This window comes from Apodemus sylvaticus, chromosome 12, assembly GCF_947179515.1.
Source record: "Apodemus sylvaticus chromosome 12, mApoSyl1.1, whole genome shotgun sequence".
Taxonomy (NCBI): Eukaryota; Metazoa; Chordata; class Mammalia; order Rodentia; family Muridae; genus Apodemus; species Apodemus sylvaticus.
In genome coordinates this window covers 99,572,320-99,595,884 of record NC_067483.1, presented here as the reverse complement: position 1 = coordinate 99,595,884, position 23,565 = coordinate 99,572,320, and the positions used below count along the sequence as shown (strand labels likewise).

Sequence of the window (23,565 nt, the reverse complement as noted above, 5' to 3'; positions counted from 1 at the left end):
CAACAGTGGCCTAGAAATGCACGTGTATTGTCTCCCTCTGAGAACTCTTACCCTGCACCTGAGTGTGCATGCGCTTAGTGACTCTCTCCTGCCCCGAGCCTGTTGTTAGATCTCTGACTTATATCAGTGACTCTCTCCTGCCCCGTGCCTGTTGTTAGATCTCTGACTTATATCAGTGACTCTCTCCTGCCCCGTGCCTGTTGTTACATCTCTGACTTATATCAGTGACTCTCTCCTGCTCTGTGCCTGTTGTTAGATCTCTGACTTATATCAGTGACTCTCTCCTGCCCCGTGCCTGTTGCTAGATCTCCGACTTATATCAGTGACTCTCTCCTGCTCTGTGCCTGTTGTTAGATCTCTGACTTATATCAGTGACTCTCTCCTGCCCCCATGCCTGTTGCTAGATCTCTGACTTATATCAGTGACTCTCTCCTGCCCCATGCCTGTTGCTAGATCTCTGACTTATATCAGTGACTCTCTCCTGCCCCGTGCCTGTTGCTAGATCTCTGACTTATATCAGAGTCTCGAACAGAAAGAAAGCAAGATCCAGCAGCTGGCGGGAACCGTGAAGAAGTTTGAGAAGGAGCTGAAGCAGTTCACACAGATGTTTGGCAGAAATGGAAGTTTCCTCTCAAATGTCCAGGTAAGGGCTTGGCCAGGTGATGGCCCAGGGGCGGGAAGTGCTGACTCACCCACCTGTAACCTGAGTTCCAAAGGCGCCCTCTTCTGGCCTCCACAGTCTCCTGCATATCCAGCCTGAGCATGCATACCCTCAGGCACACACACATACACATAAATAACTTTTTTAAAGAAAAGAAGGGCTGGAGAAATGGCTCAGTAGTTAGGAGCACTTGCTGCTCCTGCAGAGGACCTGGGTTCAATTCCCAGCACACACATGATGGAAATTCACAACCATCCATAACTCCAGTTCCAGGGATCCAATACCCAATTTTGACCTTTGCAGACACCAAACACATATGAAGTTCACAGACATACATGCAGACAAAATATTCACATAAAATAAAATGAACAAACCTGATGATAAATCTTTTAAAGAAAAGAAAAAATCCAGGTGAGACATGTTTTTTCCATTTATATTGAAATATAAATAATATATTACTGATATATAAATATTATATATAGTTATTATAAATATTATATAGAGAATATATAACATTATATTGTTATATAAATATTATATATAAATATATAAAATATAATATATTTATATATTATATATAAAATAAATGGATGAATAAACGGATGAGTACACTGTAGCTGTCTTCAGACACTCCAGAAGAAGGTGTCAGATCTCATTACAGATGGTTGTGAGCCACCCTGTAATTGCTGGGATTTGAACTCAGGACCTCCCATCTATCCAGCCTGGATGAATGAATCTTTAAAAAAACAATAACAAAACAAAACAACAACAACAACAAAACAAGACTCTATGGGCAAAGCAGGCAGATTAACGTCCTCTGTGTGAGAGACCCACAGAGAGTGTGGGCCTCTTCCAGACTTGTGTCCTGCTCAGTCTCTCGGCCTCCTTACAGAGAGGGAACTGGAGAAGGCTTCTGAGGGAAGAAAGTGCTAAGGCACAAAGAGCACAAAGAGCTCGTGTATACATCAAGGGGGACTTTAGACAGGTCAAGGAAAGCTCAGAGACTCAGCAGAGGAGTCCAGCCTGGAAGGGAGGAAGAAGATGGCGGCTGCAACTCGGCCACCAACTCCACCATGCTCACCAAACTCCCTCTCTGGACCCTGCCGCTTTCTTTTCATTAGTGGATTATCATATGTGAAATGTTTATGTTAAAATTCAGTCAACACATTGCAAATCTGTCGTCTCATTTCCGAGACATCTGCTCTTTTCCTGTACCTCAAGGCTCTCGCCAGTCACACAGACAAGTCAGCTTGGCTGGAAGCGCAGGTGCGGCAGCTGCTACAAATAGTTACACAGCAGCAGAGTCGGCTGGATCTGAGGTCTTTGGTGGAAGCAGTCGACAACGTGAAACAGAGGATCACCCAGCTGGAAGCCAGTGACCAGAGATTAGGTACGTGTGTGTGTGTGTGTGTGTGTGTGTGTGTGTGTGTGTGTGTGTGTGTGTTTGTGTGTAGCAGTCTGGTGCCTGTCTCCGTGCATTTGTTGCAGAAGCTAACAAGTCACAGCCAGATTTCCAGGATGCACAGTGGCTGACTCCTGTTTGTGAAGCAGCATGAGATTCTAGCTGCCTCAGAAAATGAGGGTCGCCACCATGTGTGTGGAGTCTGAAGAGACTAAAATGGCCCAGGCAGTTCCAAGAGCAGGGAGTTGTAATGGTTAAGAACATTGGAAAATAACAGTAAACTAAGGGAGAGAGGTGATGGGTGACTTAGGGTTTGGCACACTGGGGCCAGTTAGATTGCGTAGCAGGTGACTTGCTATGTGATCAAGATGACCAGTGTATCAGTGACGTCTCTGTTGCTGTGACAAAGCACCATGACCAAGGTAACTGACAGGAGGAAGGGCTATTTGGGCTTATGGTTGCAGAGAGATAAGAATTTGCCACCATCTCATAGAGAAACATGGCAGCAGACAGGCATGGCATTGGAGCAGTCACTGAAACCCCAAGCCCAGTGACACACCTCCTCCAACAAGACCTCACCTCCTAATCCTCCCCAAACAGCCACCCACCGGGAACCAGTGCCTGGGACTTAGACGACAGCTCATTCAAACTATAGCACCCAGAGTTTGATCTCTGAAACTCATGCAGTAGAGAGAAAGAAACAGCTATTGAAGGTTATTCTATGACCTCCACATGTATGCTGTGGTGCACACGCCTTCACTTACACACACGCACTAATAATAATACTACTAATAATAGTAATCGTAATAATAATAATAATGGCTTTTAAATGTGGAATTCATTATAGGGATTGGGAGATGGCTCAGTAGATAACACACTTGCTGCACACATGACCTGGAATTTAGAGCCATGTGATTGCTGAGTGGGCTGGAGGGCTACCTGTGGTCCTAGCACTCTGGAGGCTGAGACAGGATCTCCAGGACAAGCTAGCCTTGTCAGGAATTGGTTCAGCGAGAGAACTGTGTCAAAAGACTAAAAAACTATTGGGGAAGACATGCTGCATCAACCTCTGGCCTCTGTGTGCCACAGCACCTCATAACTACACACATGCAAGCCTGCATAGACACGTGGTACACATGTGTGTGGTGCACACATGTGTGGTACACATATAGACACCATGCTGGTAGTTCATTGGCAGTGATTAGATGACAGGCTCAAGCTGTAGCCTCCTGTTATGACATGTGTGTGGTACACATGTGTATGGTATACATGTGTGTGGTACACATGTGGATACCAAGCTGGTAGTTCACAGGCAGTGCTTAGATGACAGGCCCAAGCTGCAGCCTCCTCTTCTGACATGTGTGTGGTACACATGTGTGTGGTACATGTGTGTGTGTGTGGTACACATGTGTAGTATACATATGTATGGTACACATGTATGTGGTATACATGCAGACACCATGCTGGTATTTCACAGGCAGTGCTTAGATGACAGGCCTGAGCTTCAGCCTCCTGTTCTGACATGTGTGTGGTACATGTGTGTGTTGCACATGTTTGGTGCACATGTGTGTGGTGCACATACAGACACCATGCTGGTATTTCACAGGCAGTGCATAGATGACAGGCCCGAGCTGCAGCCTCCTGTTCTGACATGTGTGTGGTACACATGTGTGTTGCACATGTGTGTGTTGCACATGCAGACACCATGCTGGTAGTTCACAGGCAGTGCATAGATGACAGGCCCGAGCTGCAGCCTCCTGTTCTGTGTTTCCTTCCAGTTGTTTTAGAGGGGGAGACCAACAAGCACGACGCACACATTAACATCCACAAAGCACAGCTGAATAAGAACGAAGAGCGGTTTAAGCTCCTGGAGGGCGCCTGCTACAGCGGCAAGCTCATTTGGAAGGTGACAGACTACAGGGCGAAGAAGAGGGAGGCCGTGGAGGGGCACACGGTGTCCGTCTTCAGCCAGCCCTTCTACACCAGCCGCTGTGGCTACCGGCTCTGTGCCAGGGCGTACCTGAACGGGGATGGTTCGGGGAAGGGGACACACCTGTCCCTGTACTTCGTGGTGATGCGGGGCGAGTTTGACTCACTGTTACAGTGGCCGTTCAGGCAGAGGGTGACCCTGATGCTTTTGGATCAAAGTGGCAAAAAGAGCCACATCGTGGAGACCTTCAAAGCTGACCCCAACAGCAGCAGCTTCAAAAGACCGGACGGGGAGATGAACATCGCCTCCGGCTGCCCCCGCTTTGTGTCACACTCTACTCTGGAGGGCTCCAAGAACGCCTACATTAAGGACGACACCCTGTTCCTGAAAGTGGCCGTGGACCTAACTGACTTGGAGGATCTGTAAATGTTAACTGAGAAGGAAGCCTCTCAGCACAGGAGCAGCCGGGACTGCCTGTAGCCCAGCCCACCGGGCTGAGCATGCTTTTGCTCTTGTCTTTCTGCCTTCAACGTCTGATGTCTTTTTATCTGATCCTTTCCCAGTTTGAGACTTAAAACTCTTAGAATATTGCTGTTATTTATATTTTTGTATCTTCGAAATTATAATAATTTGACAACAGGGCCCAGGGCTCCTCTCTCTGTGATGTTTGGGAAGTGTTCACGGGAGTCTAGTGCTCAGTGTGACTGAGTACTCGGGCAGAATTTCCACGGGAACGCTTTGGCATTCGTCAGCTGACTCACTGCCTCCACGCCTGACCATAGGCCTGCAGCAGCCATCTTGTCAGAGGCAGGCGGGCTGTCCCAGCTGAGAATGGGTGATGTAGCTACACGCGCTGCATCTGGACCACAGGTCTCCAGGTGGGAGGTGCCAACTCCTTGGAAACTGCATCGCCCTTCTGTATTTTATATAAGACTCACTAGCAGCATGTAGGCACAGTCTTCGCAGTTGTGTAACAGCTGGTAAATGGGCTGGCTCCCCATCCTCCTCCACTGACACAGCAGGTTCCAAGGAGCGAGCGTTTAGTGAACCACAAGTCCAGATTTCATTAGGTTTGACCAGGTGAAGAGTACCTCCTTAGGTCAAAATAGTCAACTATACCAGCGTCACAAAACTCCCAGTGACCTTTGTATGGCAGTAGATTCAAGAATGAGCAAAATTCATTATGATAGAGAAACTATGAGAAAAAGACAAAGGGGTTCCATTCAACATGAGTAGCAGCTGGCCAAACACACCCGCTCTTCTGGAAGAACTTTTAAATTCATATATTGACCAGAAAATGAACATTTGTAGAAACATGTGGAATTTCCTGTCAACATCCCGAGTACCCTGGTGACCAGAAATGACCGGGTTCTTGTAGATCTGTCTTGTAAATCTGTTGCAGGAGTTCTCAACCTGTGAGTCACAACCCCTTTGGGAATCAACTGACCGTTTCTTGGGGGTGGCCTAAGACCATCAGAAAACACAGATATTTACATTACAGTTCATAACTGTAGCAAGATTACAGCTATGAAGTAGCAACAAAAGTTTTTATGGTTGGGGTCACCACAGCACGAGGAGCTGCATGTGTTAAAGGGTGGCAGCATCGGGAAGGTTGAGAAGCGCTGGTCTTTTGGGTCTGTGTGTAAATGCAAAATATGGTCTGTCCTTCAGCTCAGCAAGCCTGAGACAGATCTGACATCCTGCCCTGACTGGAACTGGGAGCTGTGCCATCCTCCATTGTGCGTAGAGCGTTGACGCCTAAGCACGGAAGGACGAGGGTCCCGGGCCGAGGGTCACGTGAGAGCTCAGGCGATGCCAGGAGCTTGCTCTTGCAGCTGGCACTTGACTGTATAAGAGACAGAACCTGAGTGCGTGCCACTCTTCCAGAGAACCTGAAATCAGTTCACAGTGCCCATGTCGGGTAGGACTCCAGCTCAGGCATCTGCTGTCCTCTCTCTGGCCTCTGTGGGCACCTGCACACACCTTTGCATGGATGCTCACGGATAGACAGAACCAAAAATGAGTCTTAAAAGCAAAACATGGGGCTCAAGATATGATTCAGCAGTTAAGACCAATGGAACACAATTTGAATTTCTAGCACTCAAGGAAGGCTCACAATCACCTGTAACTCAAGTTCCAATGGATCTAGTGCCCCCTTCTGGCCTCTGTTGGTACTGCATGTATGTTTGCAGACATGCAAACAAAATATTGGTTTTAAGTAGAAACAACTTACCTGACTGGCCTCTGTGAGTCCAAGAACCCTCTTAATCTCTTCTGTGAAAAAGTGAAGATACTAGAGAGATGCCACAGAACTTGTTCCAAAGGATAGAACTTGACAAAACAGATGTAGCATAGAAATACACTGTTCCTTTGCTGGTGATAGTCAGTGATCTTTGAGTAATCTAGGAGCCCAGTCTCTAGCCCAGAGGCCAGACTCAGGGAGTTCTGTGGTTTGCTCACTATTTTGTGTCTGTGTTAGTCAGGGTTCTCTAGAGTAACAGAATATGTAGTGTTTGTGTGTGTGTATGTGTATGTGTGTGTGCATGTGTGCAAGTGTGCAGGTGTACGTGTCTGGGTGGGTATTGGTTGTGGAATGACAACCCCAAGGCATCTCACTTCATCAGTGGACTAGTCTGTTGATGGAGCCATTACTGAGGGCATGATGGGTGCTAACGAGGCCCAGCTGAAGGAAGTGGGCCCCTGGGCTATGCCTTTGAAGGGCATGTCTTGTCGCTGGCCTCTTCACCTGCCCCTCCCTCCACATTCTCAGGTCTAATACACCCTTCCACCATAACACTCTGCCTCACCATGGGCCCACGTCAGCGAGGCCAAGAGAGCATGAAGCTTCTGAGGCTGTGAGCTGAGCTGAGTTCTTCACCCTGAGCTGTGGTTCTGGGGCACCGTGTCCTGGGATGGAAAAGAAAGCACCGCCTCTAATTCACTTTCCATTCCATGCAGCTACTCACCACACCCATTTGTTGTGTTTTCCGAGATGTGCTTGCAAAAAAGCAACCTAAAACAAATCCATCTTGGGCCCCGCACCTTGACTGGGCAGCACCGTGGAGCTGGCTCTGGAGGCCTCGGTGTGGGTGAGCAGGCTCAGGGGCTGAGAGCAGGAGAGCTGACCCCTCCTGCTGGGATGGGGAGGGCGGGGCATTGGGTGGCCTGGCCAGAAGGTGCTCAGAGCTGGCGCGAAGGGAGAGCCTGTGCACTGACCAGCTCAGCTGCCACCCAGATATCACCTGCAAATTGTTGGGGCTCATTGACAAGGCCAGTCCTGCTGATCCAAACATCCATGACACAGGTCAGTAACAGGAGTCCTGGTGAGGAGCCAGGGTCGATGGGGTCACTGAAACCAGAGACCTCGAGCCCCCCAGTGACCCATCGCAAAGAACACTTGCAAGTGAAGATGTGTGGACAGAGGGATCTACTGTGACACACTGTGACACACTGCAGCTTCCATGATGTTTTCTGTGCTTTACTCTCTCTCTCTCTCTCTCTCTCTCTCTCTCTCTCTCTCTCTCTGTGTGTGTGTGTGTGTGTGTGTGTGTGTGTGTGTGTGTGTATTTTGTTGGGGGAGGTTGCAAGTAAAGGGGGTGGATGTGAAGGGAAGGAGAGATGAGCAGATGCATGAGGGAAAACTTAAATCAATAAAAGGTTTGTTTTGTTTTGTTTTTAAAGAATAATAGGGGGCTGGAGAGATGGCTCAGCGGTCAAGAGCACTGACTGCCCTTCCAGAGGTCCTGAGTTCGGTTCCCACAACCACACGGTGGCTCACAACCATCTGTCATGGGATCTGATGCCCTCTTGTGGTGTGTCTGAAGAGAGGACAGTGTACTCATATACATAAAATAAATAAATAAATCTTTTTAAAAAGAATAATAGGAATAAAAGAAAGAGAAGAACCACACAGAAAACCTATTTCCCCTCTCTTCTCATTTAGAGACAGAACACTAAAATCCACCAAAATAATTCATGGAAAATGCCCGTGACCACAAAGGCTAGTAATTTCACCATAGGGTGAAATTTCCATACCATAGGGTGGTAGTGTTCACCCTATACCCAACAACACATGCTACCTCAATGTTTATTTGACAAATCGGTTTTTAGATAATCATCTGTGTGTACATGTATGTGTTTCTATATGCAAGTACACATGTGTACGTGTGTCCAGAAATTAGCTCCTGCTGCATTTTGAATAGTAATGTATGTTGTACTAGATCAACATTTCAAAATCTAAAGGTGCTAACCTTGAAATAGAAACACTTGCTAAAAGTTTTCAGCAACAGTCAAAAGCTTCTGAGTATTAACAAGTGTTCACAAGCCCACAGGGGCTGCGCTCTCTAGCATGTTCCGGCCTGCTGTCCAGCTCAAGTCCAGCCATGGTTTCTCTGCTGAAGCAAACACAGCGCTCCCAAAGCCTGCTCTCCCTGTCCTGGCTGGAATTTCGCCAGGGAGGTGGGGAAGAGATGGGATCTGGACAAGACGGACAGGAAGGAAGAAGACATTCCTTCTGAGCCGAGAGTGTGCTGCTGGCAAGGCCATTCTGGTCCTGCTGGGGCAGGCACGCTGCTGGGTCCTCACCAAGCATCCAGGCTTCGGAGTGCAGGGCAAAAGCAGCCACAGGCAGAAAGGAAACAGCTGCCCAGCAAGGCTGCGAAAGGAAGTGGGGAGACTCATCATTCTCCAGGTGAGCCAGCTGTGACACTGTCAAGGACGGAGCATTGCCTGTCACGGAGAACTTCTGACTGGTCCTTACAGGTCACAGCACCTCAGTGTCACCTCAGGGACTGACAGGCCCTGTGCTTGACCTCAGGTTACAGGTCAGCTGGCTTGGCTTTAGGAGCCAGCATCGGGGCTAGGGCTCCTCCACTTGCTGTACCCCTCTATGCACTGTACCCACTCAGACAGAAGGACAGAGGACAGAAGGACAGAAACATCCTTGCCACTCTACTCCTCCCCCAGGGATGTAAACGCACTTCCTCAGCCGGCTCTCCCCGCCCCCCCTTCTCCTGCCTCCATGTGTGAGAGCCTTTGGTGCAGGAACCTTCAGACACACAGTAAGCACTTTACAGACACAGCGTGAGCGTGCGGAACTCAACATAGAGTTTTCCCAGAGCAGAGGCAGAGAAGGAGCCTGGTGTACCTGAACCACTGCTTGGATTGCTAGTTCTAGGCAAGGGTCTTGTCTGATTTCAGTTTATCTCTCAAGTTATGACTGGCACATAGCAGGTGGTCAACACACTTTATCTCACTGACTGTGCTGGCTACTTTTATGTCAACTTGTCACAAGCTAGAATTATCTAAAAGGAGAGGACCTCAAGTGAGAAAGTACAGGGCCCAGCCACTGTGGGCGGGGCCATCCCTGGGCCCTGGCCCTGGGCTCTGTAAGAAGGCAGGCTGAGCAAGCCATGAGGAGCACCTCTGTAAGTAAGCAGCACCCGCCATGGCCTCTGCACCAGCTCCTGCCTCCAGGTTTCTACCCTGCGTGAGTTCCTGTTCTGACTTCCTTCAATGATGGACAGTAATATGGAAGTGTAAGCTAAATAAAACCTCTCCTGTCTTAGTCAGGGTTTCTATTCCTGCACAAACATCATGACCAAGAAACAAGTTGGAGAGGAAAGGGTTTATTCAGCTTACACTTCCACACTGCTGTTCATCACCAAAGGAAGTCAGGACTGGAACTCGAGCAGGTCGGGAAGCAGGCGCTGATGCAGAGGCCATGGAGGGATGCTGCTCACTGGCTTGCTTTTCCTGGCTTGCTTAGCCTGCTTTCTTATAGAACCCAAGACTACCAGGCCAGGGATGGCACCACCCTCAATGGGTGCCCCACCCCCCACTTGATCAGTAATTGAGACAATGCCTTGTAGCTGGATCTCATGAAGGCATTTCTTCAAGGGAGGCTCCTTTGTCCGTGATAACTCCAGCTTGTGTCAGGTTGGCATACAAAACCAGCCAGTGCATCTCCCAACTTGCATTTTGGTCATGGTGTTTCATTGCAACAACAGAAACCCTAACTAAGGCAGTATCCGCCTGGGACGGTCAGGAGTGGCCTACCTCAGTGCTCCACCAAATGAGAAAAGCTAAGCGCTTTTGCTCAGTAGGCTCTTGGAGGATTTCTTGAGAACACAATGACAAGTGTGGGTGACTCTGTCTGGGTCACTGTACCCCTTATTTTGATAGTGCCTTTCTTTCTCACTGCTGCACTTGATAGATGCATCTACTTTACTTGTGACCCTCCGGGGAGAGGCAGAGGAACCCAGACTACAGCTCTGCACCTGTGATCAGTCCTGATGGGCCTATACACAGCAGTGGAAACAGCCCTGGGCTGTTTTCCATCTCACTGCATCTCACTCAGCACAAAGGATTGCTCATGTGGGAGAGGCAAGAACCCCCGAGGGAAGCCCCTGAACCCACTGCAGTGGGACAGTATGTGGAGGTGCCCATGGTGATTATACTTCTAACGCAGAGCAGCAGGTGACAGTCTCCAGGGAAGAGGGCCAGGCCAATATGTATGCTTATGTCTTAGTTTTCAATAAAGGTAAAAAAGAAAACTTAAATTTAACAGCAAATAAGCTTATCCAAGAGGATATAAAGACATATTGGGGGGCGGATATTTTATGTTTTGGAAACTGGAAAGATGGCTCAGTGGTTGAGCCAGGCTATTCTTCTAGAGTTCAGTTCTCAGAACCTACATGATGCCTCACAACTATCTGGAACTCCAGTTCTAGGGTATCAAAGGCCATATGGCCTCTGTGAGCACCAGGAATGCATGTGGCATGTATACATTCATGCTGGCAAAACACTCATACACAAAAACTAAAAACAAACCTTTTGAAAAAAATCCCCAATGTCTGGGAGGTGAGCATCCGAGAACGTCTCAGAACGCTGGTCTGATGTCAAAACATTCCACGTTTTCAAAACGGTTTTACCGAGTCTGTTCTCGGCGGCCATTCATTTCAAACGTTTTCCTCCTATCTTCAGTAATTCTACACTGTCTGCAAGATAAAAGCCTTAAACTTCTGGCTTAATCCTTTTTAGTTATAGTTCCTCTTATTCTCCAAAGTGGGGGAATTTTTTGAACATGTAACTCCGGAACTCAACTCTCCCAACATCGAATACAAAATATTATATGAATGTGCATTTTGTTTCCAGTACGAGGTATTGACAGCTTTAAGTGTTCAAGATAATGTGACTTTCAGCTTGATCCTGTCTATGCTGAGCGCACACAGCCTCTTTCTGCCCACCCTGATCTGCAGCGGACCAAGAACCCGCCCACCACCCCCAGCCTGAAGCTTGACAGACAAAACAAGGCTGGGCTGGCCTTCAGAGCTTACAACCGCGGGGGCGGGGGTGAGGCCACTTCCGGTTAGGGTGTTGTGTTTGGGCACTGCTCATCCTGAGCATCTAAGCACACCCCAATTCTTCCTCCAGTCAGGTGTGTTCTCCATAGCCTGTCTTTCATGCTCGTCCAAATCCCCAATCAGCCTGACCCTGAAGATGTGGACTCAAATATTCACACCATATTGTTCTTCACATCCTGGATGGATAATGGCCCAGACCGCCAACCCCCATGGAACAAGGCATTTTTCCAGCCCAGCCCAGAATTCCATGCTTTCTCTGGCTTGCAAGGCAGACCTCCAGAGTGTAAGTGCTGGGAACAGAAAATGCCAATACAGCTGATGAACTCAGACATTCCAGAGACAGTATTTTGGAAGCAAAGCATTTTTTCCTCTTAAGACTTTGTAAACAACTCTCAAATATGTCTTCGCCTAAAAGACAACTTTCCGTGGAACGTGTAATAACTGCAGTAGCTATTTGTGGGTCAAAGCAAGCTCGCAGGTCAAACCTACGAGATAACAAACTACAAAGAATGTGGTTTTGTTATGACTGGTTATCCTCAGTGTTTTATTCCTCCTTGTGTGTGACTCAAGTGCGCACTGGAAGGCTCCTGAAGTATTAAGCCAAGCATGTACCCCTACCCTGAGTGGCCAATAGGTTTTCATTGTTTCAAATTAATAAAAATATGTACTATTACTAGCTACTCTTTACTGGCGCAAATGGTTGGCACTTTTTTGCTGCTTTCCTTGTTTATGGAAGAATTTAATAATCTAAAGCCAGAGAACAAGAAATTAATGTTATATAAAGTTACATTGTATATATGTATATGTACATATACATATATATTAGAGAATCTGTCTTGAAACAATTTTATCAATGGCTACAATTTAATAATTTACTGATTATCAACATGATACTCTATAATCAATATCCCATTGTAAATTACAGAATGCTATATGACTGAGCATAAATAAATCATAATTTTCTGATTGATGTGTGGATGTATGAGATTTGATGAGACCCTCACTCTCAGAAACAAAATGCAGGAATCATATGTTGGGGAAAATTTGGCTCATTTCAGCATGGACTAGGTATTAGATAATATGAACGTTTGTATAGATTTTATTAACAGAACGGCTGTGTGTTTTTGTTTCAAGACAGGGTTTCCATGTAGCCCTGGCTATCTTAGAACTCATTCTGTAGACCAGACTGACTTCGAACTCAGAGATCTGCATGCCTCTGCCTCCCAAACCCTGGGGCTAAAGATGTATGCCACCACATACACACACACACATACACACACACACACACACACACACACACATATATATATATGTATGTTCTCTTTTGCAGAGCACACTGAAGTATTCAGGAGTGAAGAATCATATCTGAGATTCATATTAAATTACCTGCCAAAATTTTGGATTAAGATATTAAAACATGAAATAAAAATGAAATTAATATTATTAATAAGTATTAAGGCTCCCTTTACTTTCTAGAACTTGAAAGTTTAGTACCAAGTAAGAAGCACCGGAAATAAAATGCGGCTCCAGCCCCAGCTCAGCAGGTGAAAGTTCCCGTCCAGTCAGTGCCAGCCCCTCAGCAGACACCTCCGTTTGTTGTCCCTGAGTCTTTTAAGTAGAAATGGCAGCAAGTGTCTTTTCTCGGCTTTACCAGCCTGGGTGCAGAGAACCTCTGGGGCCCTCGCAGGCTTTAGCTTCACGGTTAAGATGGGACAAAGCAGAATAGCACTGAGGGGGTCGGCAGGGACAGCAGTAGCCTGTCACTCAAGAGCGAGCTCACTACCTCAGGTTTCCCTTTTGTTTGAGGAGAACAGAGAGACCTGGGAGCAGAACTCAGTGTCCTCTGAGGATCCTCAGGATCTCTCTCTGGGCAAATCAAGCCCCTCAGGGGCCTCAGGCTGGAGGCTTAGCAAACTCCAGATCACTCAACATTTCCTCTCAACTGTGGACTTGTTTGTTTCACAGCCTTTCCGTGTTCTTGGTGTCACATCGGAAGCATCTGCAAGCTCACTGAATCGAAGTGAACGCCCATCACAGCACAGGTCACTCTGGACCTCTATCAAAGTTTGGGAGCTGAGTGAACTCTCTCCAGATCCTGGCGAAGCAGCCCAAAGCCACATCATTCAGAAAGAATATCTATGTCGTAGACTCAGCACTCGAGAGGCCAAAGCAGCCAAAATAGTGAGACCATGGAGAGGAGGAAGAGGAGGAGGAGGAGGAGGAGGAGGAGGAAGAGGAGGAGGAAGAAGAAGAAGAAGAGGAGGAAAGAGGGCAGAGAATATACTTCCCACTGAGCCAGACTACATGTTGTACCTGTATTTTCCTCCCATTGCATTTTATTTGGACTATAATAAGGTTCACATGCACTGGGTGCTAGGGACAGACACTCTGCTCACCCTGAACCCTACTTCTGCCCCAGACTTGGGTGGGGAGGAGCATCTGGCTTTCCTGGTCTTTCACGGTGATCCACTCCTAGGCCATCAGAGCACGGGGCTGCAGGAGACTACTCGGGCACTTGCTCGGGCAGCTGGAGAGCAGGTGTGAGCAGAAGGATCCCTAGACTTGGGCAGCAGGTTTGCAGGCCTCCACACCTGACTCTGGGCCAGCCATACTCCATCTGATGACACCACAGGATGGGATCATCCTGCCTACCCCTAGCTACCTTTCTTGGAGAACAGCCCCAGCCTCAGAGGGTGGGGATGTAGACACTGGTCCTACCCTATCATAGTCCAGCATTCAAGGACTCAGAGGCAAGAACAGTGCCACATTAGAGGGATTAGAGTTAAGGCAAAAGCAGGGAGACCCTTGGGAGACTCCTGGTTTTTCACTCACTAGCTGAAGAGTGGGTTGACCTGGCTGTCCTGGGCCTGAGGCTGTGGGTCCCCGGCAGTGAATGTCATCTGGTCACCAGTAAAGGTGCCCTGAATGGATAGGGTGAATGGGGCATCCCGGAAGTTGGCATGAGTATGTGGGTCTTGTAAAAGAGGGAGACACTTGTTCCTTGTTCCAGACAGAGGAGATGGAGAGAAGCCTGCTCCAACACCAGGCCTTGTGTCTGTATCAGCCTGGGAAGTGGAGACCTTTTTGGGGAGAAACAGGCCTCAAGTCCTGACTCTGCCCAGTAGCCAAGCAGGTGTGCTCATTGGGTAGTTGGCTCCGAGGTCTAGCCATGTTGCTTGATGGAGGTTCCAGCGCTGGTGACAGTCACCAGCCCGTCATTCCTCCTGAGGATGATTGCCCTGGATGGTCAGTCGGACTGGGGTGCCCTGAACTCCGGCATGCTCCAGGTGCGCGGCGGGGGCGGTGCGTCACGCTCCACGTCCTCCGAGATGGTCCGGATGTCACTGGCAAAGGGCGCGATGCGAGCGCGGGTCTTGAAGGACGACAGGCTGCCGCGGGGCCTCAAGCTCCACTGACGTGTCAGCCTATGGGCCTCCTCCTCCTGCTTCATCTTCTCCAGGGCCTCCTGCAACACCGAGTGGAACAGCCGCGCCACCTCCTGCACCTCGGGCTCTCGTTCGGCCAGCAGCTGTCGGAACCTGGGGGCACATGACGGGAGGGGCTGAGCTGCTCACCTGCCAGCAACTCCCAGCCTTGCTCTTGTCCCAGTCAATCTTGAGTTCAAATCCCTGAGCCTGCCCCTATTCACCTCTGAGCCTCAGTTTCTCCTACCAGTTAAAAGGTAGGCATGCGCATATGCAAGGCGGCAGAAACCAGCCCAAGGCTGACAGGGACAGAGTCCCAAGGTATGCACTGCAGCTGCAGCCTGGCTGCAGGAAGCCTTGTGTACACCCCCCTGCCGGCTCCACCTGCCCCGTGATTACTCTGAATGCTTGTCTGCAGTGTCATTGTGTGTGTCTCTTCAGGGGATGAACAGCTCTGCTTCCCCAAGGGCCCTGCTCTGTCTCAGGAAGGCCTCTGGTGGCCTCCGTGGTCCTTTGTTTCCTTAGCTGTTTCCTCTGCCTAGATTTCTCCCTAGAGCTGGCTTCATCCATTTGATCCCTTCTTTCCTCTGCCCTACAGAGAGCCAGCGCTCGGCAGGGACAGGAGGAAGCAAGGCTCTAACCCGATGCCCCCTCACTGTGGGTTTAGCCAGCCAGGTCAGGCGCCCCCTGGCAGCAGCTTAGGACTCTACCTCTGTCCTATTTTCTGAAGTAAATGCTTTGAGGGACCTCCATCATCAATAGGATCAGGAGAATGGGAGAGCTCAGTCTGAAAGGGAGGGAGCCAGCGCGAAGACTACAAAAACCAAAGGGGGGAAAAGGGGGCAAAGTCCTCCTTTCAAGGGAATCTCAGAGAGAAAGCCCAGGATGGGCAAGTATTGGGGGCTATCGGAGGAGCTGAGATCAACGTGTTTACTTGTAGATTTGTCCTTTACAAACAGAAGGCTGACAAGAAACTCCTGTACTTTTGGAATCGTTCCCGAGTTTGCACTGACTTCACCAACTCCATGGGCACAGATGTAGGGTCCACAGCCCCAGGGAGGGAGGTTTAAGTTCTGTCCTGTGCTTCACCAAGCTTTACACACTTGGTGCCCTGGGCTCTCACACGTGTTAAGCTTGCCTGTTCCCCTCTTCCCCACACACACTCGCACCTCAGGCTGACCAGGATCGACCTTGATGGAAACAGAGTAACTAATACACCAGTTTTGGAAAGATTGCCTGGAACAGGTCCTAAGGAAGGAGCACTGAGGCTGAGGCAGCAGGATTTCTGTGAATTTGAGACCAGTCTAGGCTACATAGTGAGTTCTAGGTTAGCCTGGGCTAAACAAAGAGGAAGAAGGAAATGCAGCAGGAGAAGTTGGAGACTTGGAAGATAAACACAAGACAAAGAAGCCATAGTTGACGCACAGGCTTGCAACCGCCCAGCAGGAAGAACAACAAATTTACAGGCTTTGGGTCCCACCCAGCCCAGCCTGAGGGCCTCCAGAAACTCCCTCCAGCCCCAGATGAAGCCTCCCCAGGTCAGATATGCCTTCTGAGTTCCCTTTCCTGCCCCCGCCCCATCTAATATATTTCTGGCCTACTCATGCTGTCTGGCTCTGATCCTAGTAGCCTCAGGCTCCTGTGACTACAGTCACCTTCTCTGGAGCCGGTAGGATCATAGTTGGTCCCCAGCCCAAAGCCAGGGTTACCTGAGGATGGCAGGCCCACAGTAGGATGGGTGGATCTTGGCACATACATCCTCCAGCTGCAGCCGCTCACCAGGGCTGATGTCATAGGTGGGCCTGGGTGTGCTGGCCAGCCAACTGTAGTCCACTCCGGTGCAGATCTTCCTGACCGCGCTGCGACGCTCCCTCTGCTGCCGCTCCACCTCTCTTATCTGCCCAGCCAGCTCCATCATGAGTGTCTCCAGCACCATCTCGGCCGGGCTCCGGGGTGAAAGCCGGGGAGGGGTGTCACTCCACCGGAGCCACGGGATGAGGGACATGGCCCCCCAGGCCTTTCTGAGACAGAGAAGAAGGAGTGTGCCCCTTGTCAGGAAGGGAGGAACCCAAGACACCGAGAAAGAGAGAGGAGAGTTGGTCCCCAGCTGACAACATCCCACCCCTTACAGCTGTGAGGCCTCGTGTAGGCCACAGCGTCTTTTGAGCAAAATTCTTAATTATGGAAAACAAAATAAGGCCATTTAAGAAGCAGCTTGGCTTGTCATAAGCACTGCATGGAGGTGATGTGTGCAGTCATTTTGATAAGAATCCTGAAAGCATCGTGATGGTTGAACCAGAGAAATTGCTCACTAAACCTCACTAACCCTAAACAAAACAGGGAACGGTACATATCCAGCATGATAATGTCCTCATAATCTGTGGGGAAGGTATGCACAGCATAAACACATACAGAGCAAACAACACACCACACAACATACATGTCCATACAACACATACATACATGCTCATACAACACACACATGTGTGAACACGCACACATACACACACCCTTAGATACTTATATCCTATGCCAATCCAACAAGAAATGCCTCCAGTCTAAGGATGATAGACTTAGACACGTGTGGGTTGACATTACCCTGATAAAACAACTGACAAACCCTTCATAACTCACTAATCCAGTAAACATTAGACACGTTCAGTGGAGGGACACCAGCGTGAAAGTATCGAGGTCCTGCTCTCTGACTGGCGCAGAGGGGCTGTCTGGGGTGAGGAGTGAATCAGGTACTCAGGTGACTTCTTGTGAACCTTCTGCCCATTTTAACTTGTAAAATAAAGGTTAGAGCCGGCGATTGGGCAGTGGAAGGGAAGGTGGAGCTGAAAACTTTGGGGGAGGAAGAGGGGAAGAGAAGAAAGGGCGACAGAGGAAGTGGAAGGAAAATGGAGCAGAAGCACGTGGCCTGGAGAAACCTCAAGTTATGTGGGATCTCATAGCTGGGGATATAGTAGTGTATGGTAGAACTGTTCAGTTAGTCGTGCAGCTTGTATTCATATTAACTGAGTTGTGTTTTCTTTACACAGGCTTATTTGGGTTGGAGATTTTACCAGAACACATTCGGGATCTATGGGGAGGGGTGAACATTAGACAATGAAGGGGTCCGAGGAGGGGTTGTGGGCGGGATGAGAGTGAGAGCAGACATCGTCACACACAGGGACAGATAGAGATGGTGGCCTGGGAGGAAGACACAGCCTCAGTCTGAGGTGTTACACAGAGCTGCCTGAGCAGGACACAGGATGAAAACCAACTTCAAATTGATCAGACCAGAAATTCTACAACTATGAGAGAAATAGATTGGGAAACACTTCAGGCACAAGTATAGCAAGCCCCTCTCAGCAGGACTCTAGTGACTCAGGAAATAAGGGCAACAATTCGGAACCTGGTGAAATTTTAAAAGCCTCTGTACAGCAAAGGAAAGTTAACAGAGAGGAGGAGCCCACAGGACAGGAGAAAACCTCTGGCGGCTGCACACGTGACATAGAATTAATATCTAGAATAAATAAAGAGTTTTTAAAAAACAAACAAGACATCAAATAACAGAGTTAAGAAGAGGGCTGACGAATGAAGTACAAACGGCCAGCGAGCGGGGAACTGCCCAGTCTCTCTAGTCCCGTGGAGACCTGAGCTGGCCGGTGGAGGCAGATGGTTTCCAGGGACTAAGGCTGGGTGAGCCTTCTGAACCTGAGCTTCGTGATCCCCAATCTTCTGCGGCCCAGCTTGGGGTCTCACTGGAAAGGAGAAGCCTGTCTCCGCTTTCTTCTCCCCACCCCCATGCTCCTCCACACTGGCCCTGATCCAAGAGCAGTAGGATTTCTGCTGCAGCTATTTCTGCCCCATGCCAGCTGCTCCCCTTCGGGAGGCTTTCGGGGCAAGACAGATTAAGTTCTTAAGGCTGCTGGATGGAGAGCGAGGGTGGAGGAAGGGAAGGATAGCTGTGGACAGCTGCCAGCCAGGCAGACTCCCGGACCAGACAGGCTGCGTGTGACCCGCCCTGGAAGAATGGGGCTCCCCCTCGCCTCACCGCCTGCCCCCTCTGGAGGTATTGCTCCCCTCAGAAGCTGAATTCCCTGGCAGACTTCCAGGCCCCTCTCACTCCAGCTCACCACAGGAGCCTGGGACAGACGGGGCCTTGATGACCTCAGAGCCTGATCTAGAGGCCTGCTCCCCACTCAGACAAGCGACACACATGCGCATTCGCACACACAAACTCCAGCATATAGCAAAACCAATTGTTTTCTCAAGTTTTTGGTATTTGTTGTTGTACTTTCCTTCCAACTTTCCAGTATGCCTGCACATACAGCCGTGGGATTCTCCACCAGCAGGCACAGGCAGAACGCTGGGCCAGCCTGAGGTCTCAGCAGTCCTGGGCCCTGGGCCGTGCCTTCCACTGCACTAGCTGTGAGGTTCCCTCAAGAAGCCTGTTCAAGGGCTAGTAAGACGGCTCAGTGGGTAAGAGCACTGACTCCTCTTCCGAAGATCCTGAGTTCAATTCCCAGCAACCACATGGTGACTCACAGCAATCCGTAATGAGATCTGACACCCTCTTCTGGTGTGTCTGAAGATGGCTACAGTGTACTTAGATACAATAATAAACACATCTTTGGGCCAGAGCTAGCAGAGCCAGAATGAGCAGAGGTCCTGAGTTCAATTCTCAGCAACCACATGATGGCTCACAACCATCTGTCCAGCTACAGTGTACTCATATACATAAAATAAATAAATAAATCTTTTTTTAAAAAAGAAGCCTATTCAAAGATAGGTGGTGGGGTATGTTTGTGATTACACTTTGGAGTCTGAGTGGGGATCTCCAGAGAGAGGCATTGTGACCCTTCCACAGAAGACTGCACTCTGTGTGGCCATCTGAGAGGACACCCAGGAAACCCCCACTGAGAGCTCACTGCTGCATCCTCCCTGACCAGCCAGGCCTTAAATTCCTCATGTACACACAAGGTTGTCACACGTGGCAGCACACTCCCCAGAATGTTTGTGACACACAAAAGCAGCCGTGTCCTATGCAACGCCTGGCTCTGGCATCCCAGAACCTGGTACTCAGTCTGGAAGTGATGGCCAGGTGGCTGGGAGAACAGGCAGGGTGCCGGTCCTGCTGAGGCTGACACAGGGAGGGGAGAGAAGAAATGAAAGCCAGCCCGGGACAATGCTCTGAGGGTCCCGAGGCTGTAAAGAACCCCAATCTTCTTTACATTGGGTCTGTGAGAGCCTTGGGGATAGACCTCTCTCCCACATCTGGGAAATGGGCAAGATGGATGCTGCCTTCGGTTGACAGCTCCTCCCTTCGCTCTCCTGGTCTCCTGCTAAGGAGCACACCCTCACCACCGCTCGGACTCACACTCCCTTTGACCTCAGACACGCTTGGTGGTCCGGCTATCCCTATCCCCCCGGTCAGTTGTCTCAGCTGAGGCAGGCTAGAGAACGCCAGCTGTACCCGACACATCCAGCCTATATCCAGATCTCTGGAGTCTCAGTTTCCCCATCTGGAATAAGGCAATGAGGGCACTTGTTTCAAGTTCCTGTCAAACCAGATAAGCCTGAACAAAAGCTTTATACATCATCAGAAGGCCCGTCCATCTGTGCTGTCACTGGTCCTTACTGCCGGGACTGTTCCCTGGGGTCCTAGGAGAATCGAGTGATAAACTTGTAAAACTTTGTTTCCATCTGTAACTTAAAATGTATCATTTCCAGTCTGGAGAGATGGCTCTGCAGCTAAGAGTACTTGCTCTTGCAGAGGACCAGCACCCACATGGTAGCTCACAATTCTGGAGTGTCTGATACTTCCTCTGATTTCCACAGGCACCAGTCACACATGTGGGGCACACACATATATGCAGGCAAAACACTCATACACATAAAATAAATCTAAAATATTTTGCTGTAGAATTTCCTCTGGCCATGAATGACCATCAAACAACCACAAGTGTCCATGACTTTACAGTAACTCAAAGTTGCTACTTGTAAAATATTGTACATTCATCATTACTCTGAAACATGGTGTTTGTTAGCTGTGTCACTAGATCTTGTCATCTTACCTGGTTCTAAAAAAGCACGGATACCTCTGTTTCATGAGCTAGTTTTATAGATTTTTCAGCAGCTACATTTCTACAGAGCTGGCTTTTGCTAATTCAACCTTGGTGATTTTACACAGAAAGATTTTTCAGAAAACGTGTTCTCGCTGACCTCCAAAGGTCTGGAGAACAGCAAGGAAAGCCTCTCCTGCACACGCACCCCAACCTGGTGCAAGCTTGACCTCAACCCAGATCCTGGCCTCCCCAGGCCCTGTGATCTGGTGTCTGAGATTGCAGGCGCCCGGGGTGTTACTCTCCTCCGACCTCCCGCCTCTCCCTTTCCTTACACTGTCACCTCTGCGCACACTCTGAGCCTCCCCTCTGGTCTATTTCTGGACATCCCTCAGGACAGTGGCTTCTCACCTTAGAAACACTCAAAGCCTTCCCTGAATCCCAAAGGCAAGAGGACTCTGGCTCCAGACAGTTAGAGGGAACCACTCTGTTCACTAGTGCCGCAGTGGAGGGGATGCTGTCCTTGATCCAAGAACCCTGACTTATTGGTCCAGAGAGACCCACACCTAAGGCAACAGCTAGAGCTCTCCCCTGGTGTGGCTGGGCTCCCACAGCTCAGCTGAATATCTGCAGGCTAGGGAGGGCTCTGTTCCTGGGGACCCTAGGGTCTAAGGCTACCTGACCCAGGCTGTCCCAGGACAGAGGTCCCCTCTTGGAGCAGGCTGTATCAGCTGAGGATGGACCCTGGATCCTGTTAACAGCTCATCTCTCCAATTCTGCTTTTCTCAGGGCCAAAGTCAACTTCACAAGCTATAAGTTCACCTTGTTTCCTTTAGGCATTAGAAAAATTATCCATAATCCACGAAGCCAGGTATGAACCAGCCTGACCTGTGGGTCTTTCACCTACCTGACAAAGACCTGCTCATCCCTCAAACCAGTGTCTTAGAGTCAACTTCTTCCTGCAACCTGGCCCTTGCTGTTCCCCACAGAGATAGCATGGACCTCAGTGACTACAAGACCCATCGTCCCAGCATCTGTAATGATGGGTGAATGGATGCCTGGGCAGTTGGGTATGTGAGCGGATAGGTGGGTCAGTGGGTGGGTGGGTGGATCAGTGGGTGGGTGGTGGATGAGTAGGTAGGTTGATGGATGAACGAATGCATATATGGATAGAGGGGTCTGTTGATAGGGAGGTGGATGGCTGAGGAGAGGAGAGGCAGGTGGATGGGTGAGTAGACGGATGAGTCTCAGTCAGTTTTCTTCATACTGAGGCAGAGGTACAAATACTCAGGTCTGACTATGGTGGACAATCTCCAAGAAGCGCCCCTTCATCCCGATGTCATAATGAGACATCTCTATTGAACCCTCCCCCATCACCCAGATCCCCTCCTTAGTGTCTTATCGGACCTCAGAGGCTGCACCATTGTGGAGGGGACCATGAGTTTCTTGGTCGCTGCTATATGTCTGGACTTGACTCTGCACCTTATAGGTGCTAAAGTTGCATTTCTCAAGCAGGCACCCCCCTCTAATTTGAGATTTGCTTTCTCCCCCTGCCTGCGTCACCTGCACAGCACAAGGGGGAATGCCAAGGCTGGTTTCCCTCCGATGCTTGCTCTGCCCAGAGTACACAACAGCCGTGGCCTCCTATACATTTATGAACCAGGATGGGCACCCTCAGGATCATGCCCGAGTCTGCTCATCTTTGACCAGTGAAGACTGAGGGGGCCGCCCAGGGCTACCTGGGTCCTGGGTCCAGCTTACTTCCTGTTCCCAGGTGGCCCTCAAAGCTCATAGCCAAGTGTGGCTGACTCCAAAAGCTGTCCACCATAAGTGCAGGAAGTTGCCACTTCTGGGGAGACCCCCCCCTTACCTGAGGTCCACCTCTTTCAGGGCCACGATCACTGTAGGGGTCCTGCTTTCTACTCCACACTCTAGGAGAAGAGAGTCTTGATCTTTTCTAGGGCAAGTTGAGCGAGCAGAAAACCGGCAGAAGTTGAAGGCTCAACTCCATCCTCAGCCTCCCTCCGCCTCCTCCACTGCTGGCTGCCTCTTGCGCTTTCTGCTCTTCCTCTCTGAGAAGTTGTACTAGAGCCACCAAGTGGAGGAGGGAGCCAGCTGGGCTGGTGTTTGTGGAGTGTGTGCAGGTCCCCAGAGCTGAGACACAGCTCCCGGCAGAACCTGGAGGCAGGCCAGCTGTGGTTGTCATGGAGACCCACCTAAGCCTCTTGGCCTGCAGCAGTATTAGCTGGTGAGGGAGGGCTGACCTGACTCTGAGAGAGTGGAGTTCCCAGAAGGCATCTGGACCCTTGCTCTCTCAGCACCACCCAGTTTGGTGCTACTAACCTCATCAGACTCTCTGTGAGCCCGCTATAGGCCGATGTCTCTAGCTGCCTGGGGAATAGTTCCCGAACGCAGCACACTCTTGCCTCTAGGAGGCCGTTATTCTGGGCACCAGGAGCCCATGAACTTGTCTCCACCTTTATCACTTTCCTTACCTGCCACCCTGTCTGTCTTTCCTTCCCTTGTATCAAGCACAGGCACAGAAGGCTCAGGTAGGTCCAGGAAGAAGAGAGAAAGTAGGTCCTGGAAAGTCTAAGAGATGCCAGGGACTGGCACTGACTTCCTGCTGCTCCTGTCCCCCACCGTGCTCATAAGTCCGGGCCTTTCTGCTCCCTGGACATGTTTCCACGTGCAGGCTCTTCTGGTTGTAGGCCAATAGTAGTCCTGCTTGTG

The 23,565-nt window shown here is 49.7% G+C and overlaps 2 protein-coding genes across 3 annotated transcripts in view; one reads left to right on the top strand and one right to left on the bottom strand.

The window, feature by feature from the left end:
- The window catches only part of Traf5 (TNF receptor associated factor 5), a 46,625-nt gene extending 41,990 nt beyond the window's left edge, over window positions 1–4,635 (top strand). For both annotated transcript variants that reach the window (XM_052201204.1, XM_052201205.1), the window contains 3 exons: window positions 503–643; window positions 1,883–2,051; window positions 3,842–4,635. In XM_052201204.1, the coding sequence (XP_052057164.1) occupies window positions 503–643; window positions 1,883–2,051; window positions 3,842–4,419 (888 nt within the window). In that variant the 3' untranslated portion in view covers window positions 4,420–4,635. The remainder of the gene's footprint in view (window positions 1–502; window positions 644–1,882; window positions 2,052–3,841) is intronic.
- Window positions 4,636–13,622: 8,987 nt separating this feature from the next.
- On the bottom strand, window positions 13,623–23,103 carry Rd3 (RD3 regulator of GUCY2D). The gene is made up of 3 exons (XM_052200279.1): window positions 22,703–23,103; window positions 16,492–16,803; window positions 13,623–14,896 (listed from the first exon to the last, which is right to left on the bottom strand). The coding sequence occupies exons 2-3, from the start codon at window positions 16,785–16,787 to the stop codon at window positions 14,605–14,607; spliced, it is 588 nt and encodes a 195-aa protein (XP_052056239.1). The 5' UTR covers window positions 16,788–16,803; window positions 22,703–23,103; the 3' UTR covers window positions 13,623–14,604.
- Window positions 23,104–23,565: the final 462 nt, after the last annotated feature.

Bases quoted from the DNA above. Each gene is read 5' to 3' on its own strand.
- Rd3 (XM_052200279.1), bottom strand. From the start codon at position 16,787: ATGTCCCTCATCCCGTGGCTCCGGTGGAGTGACACCCCTCCCCGGCTT. The intron at 14,897-16,491 runs GTAACCCTGGCT...ATGTGCCCCCAG, and splicing joins TGTGGGCCTGCCATCCTCAG to GTTCCGACAGCTGCTGGCCG.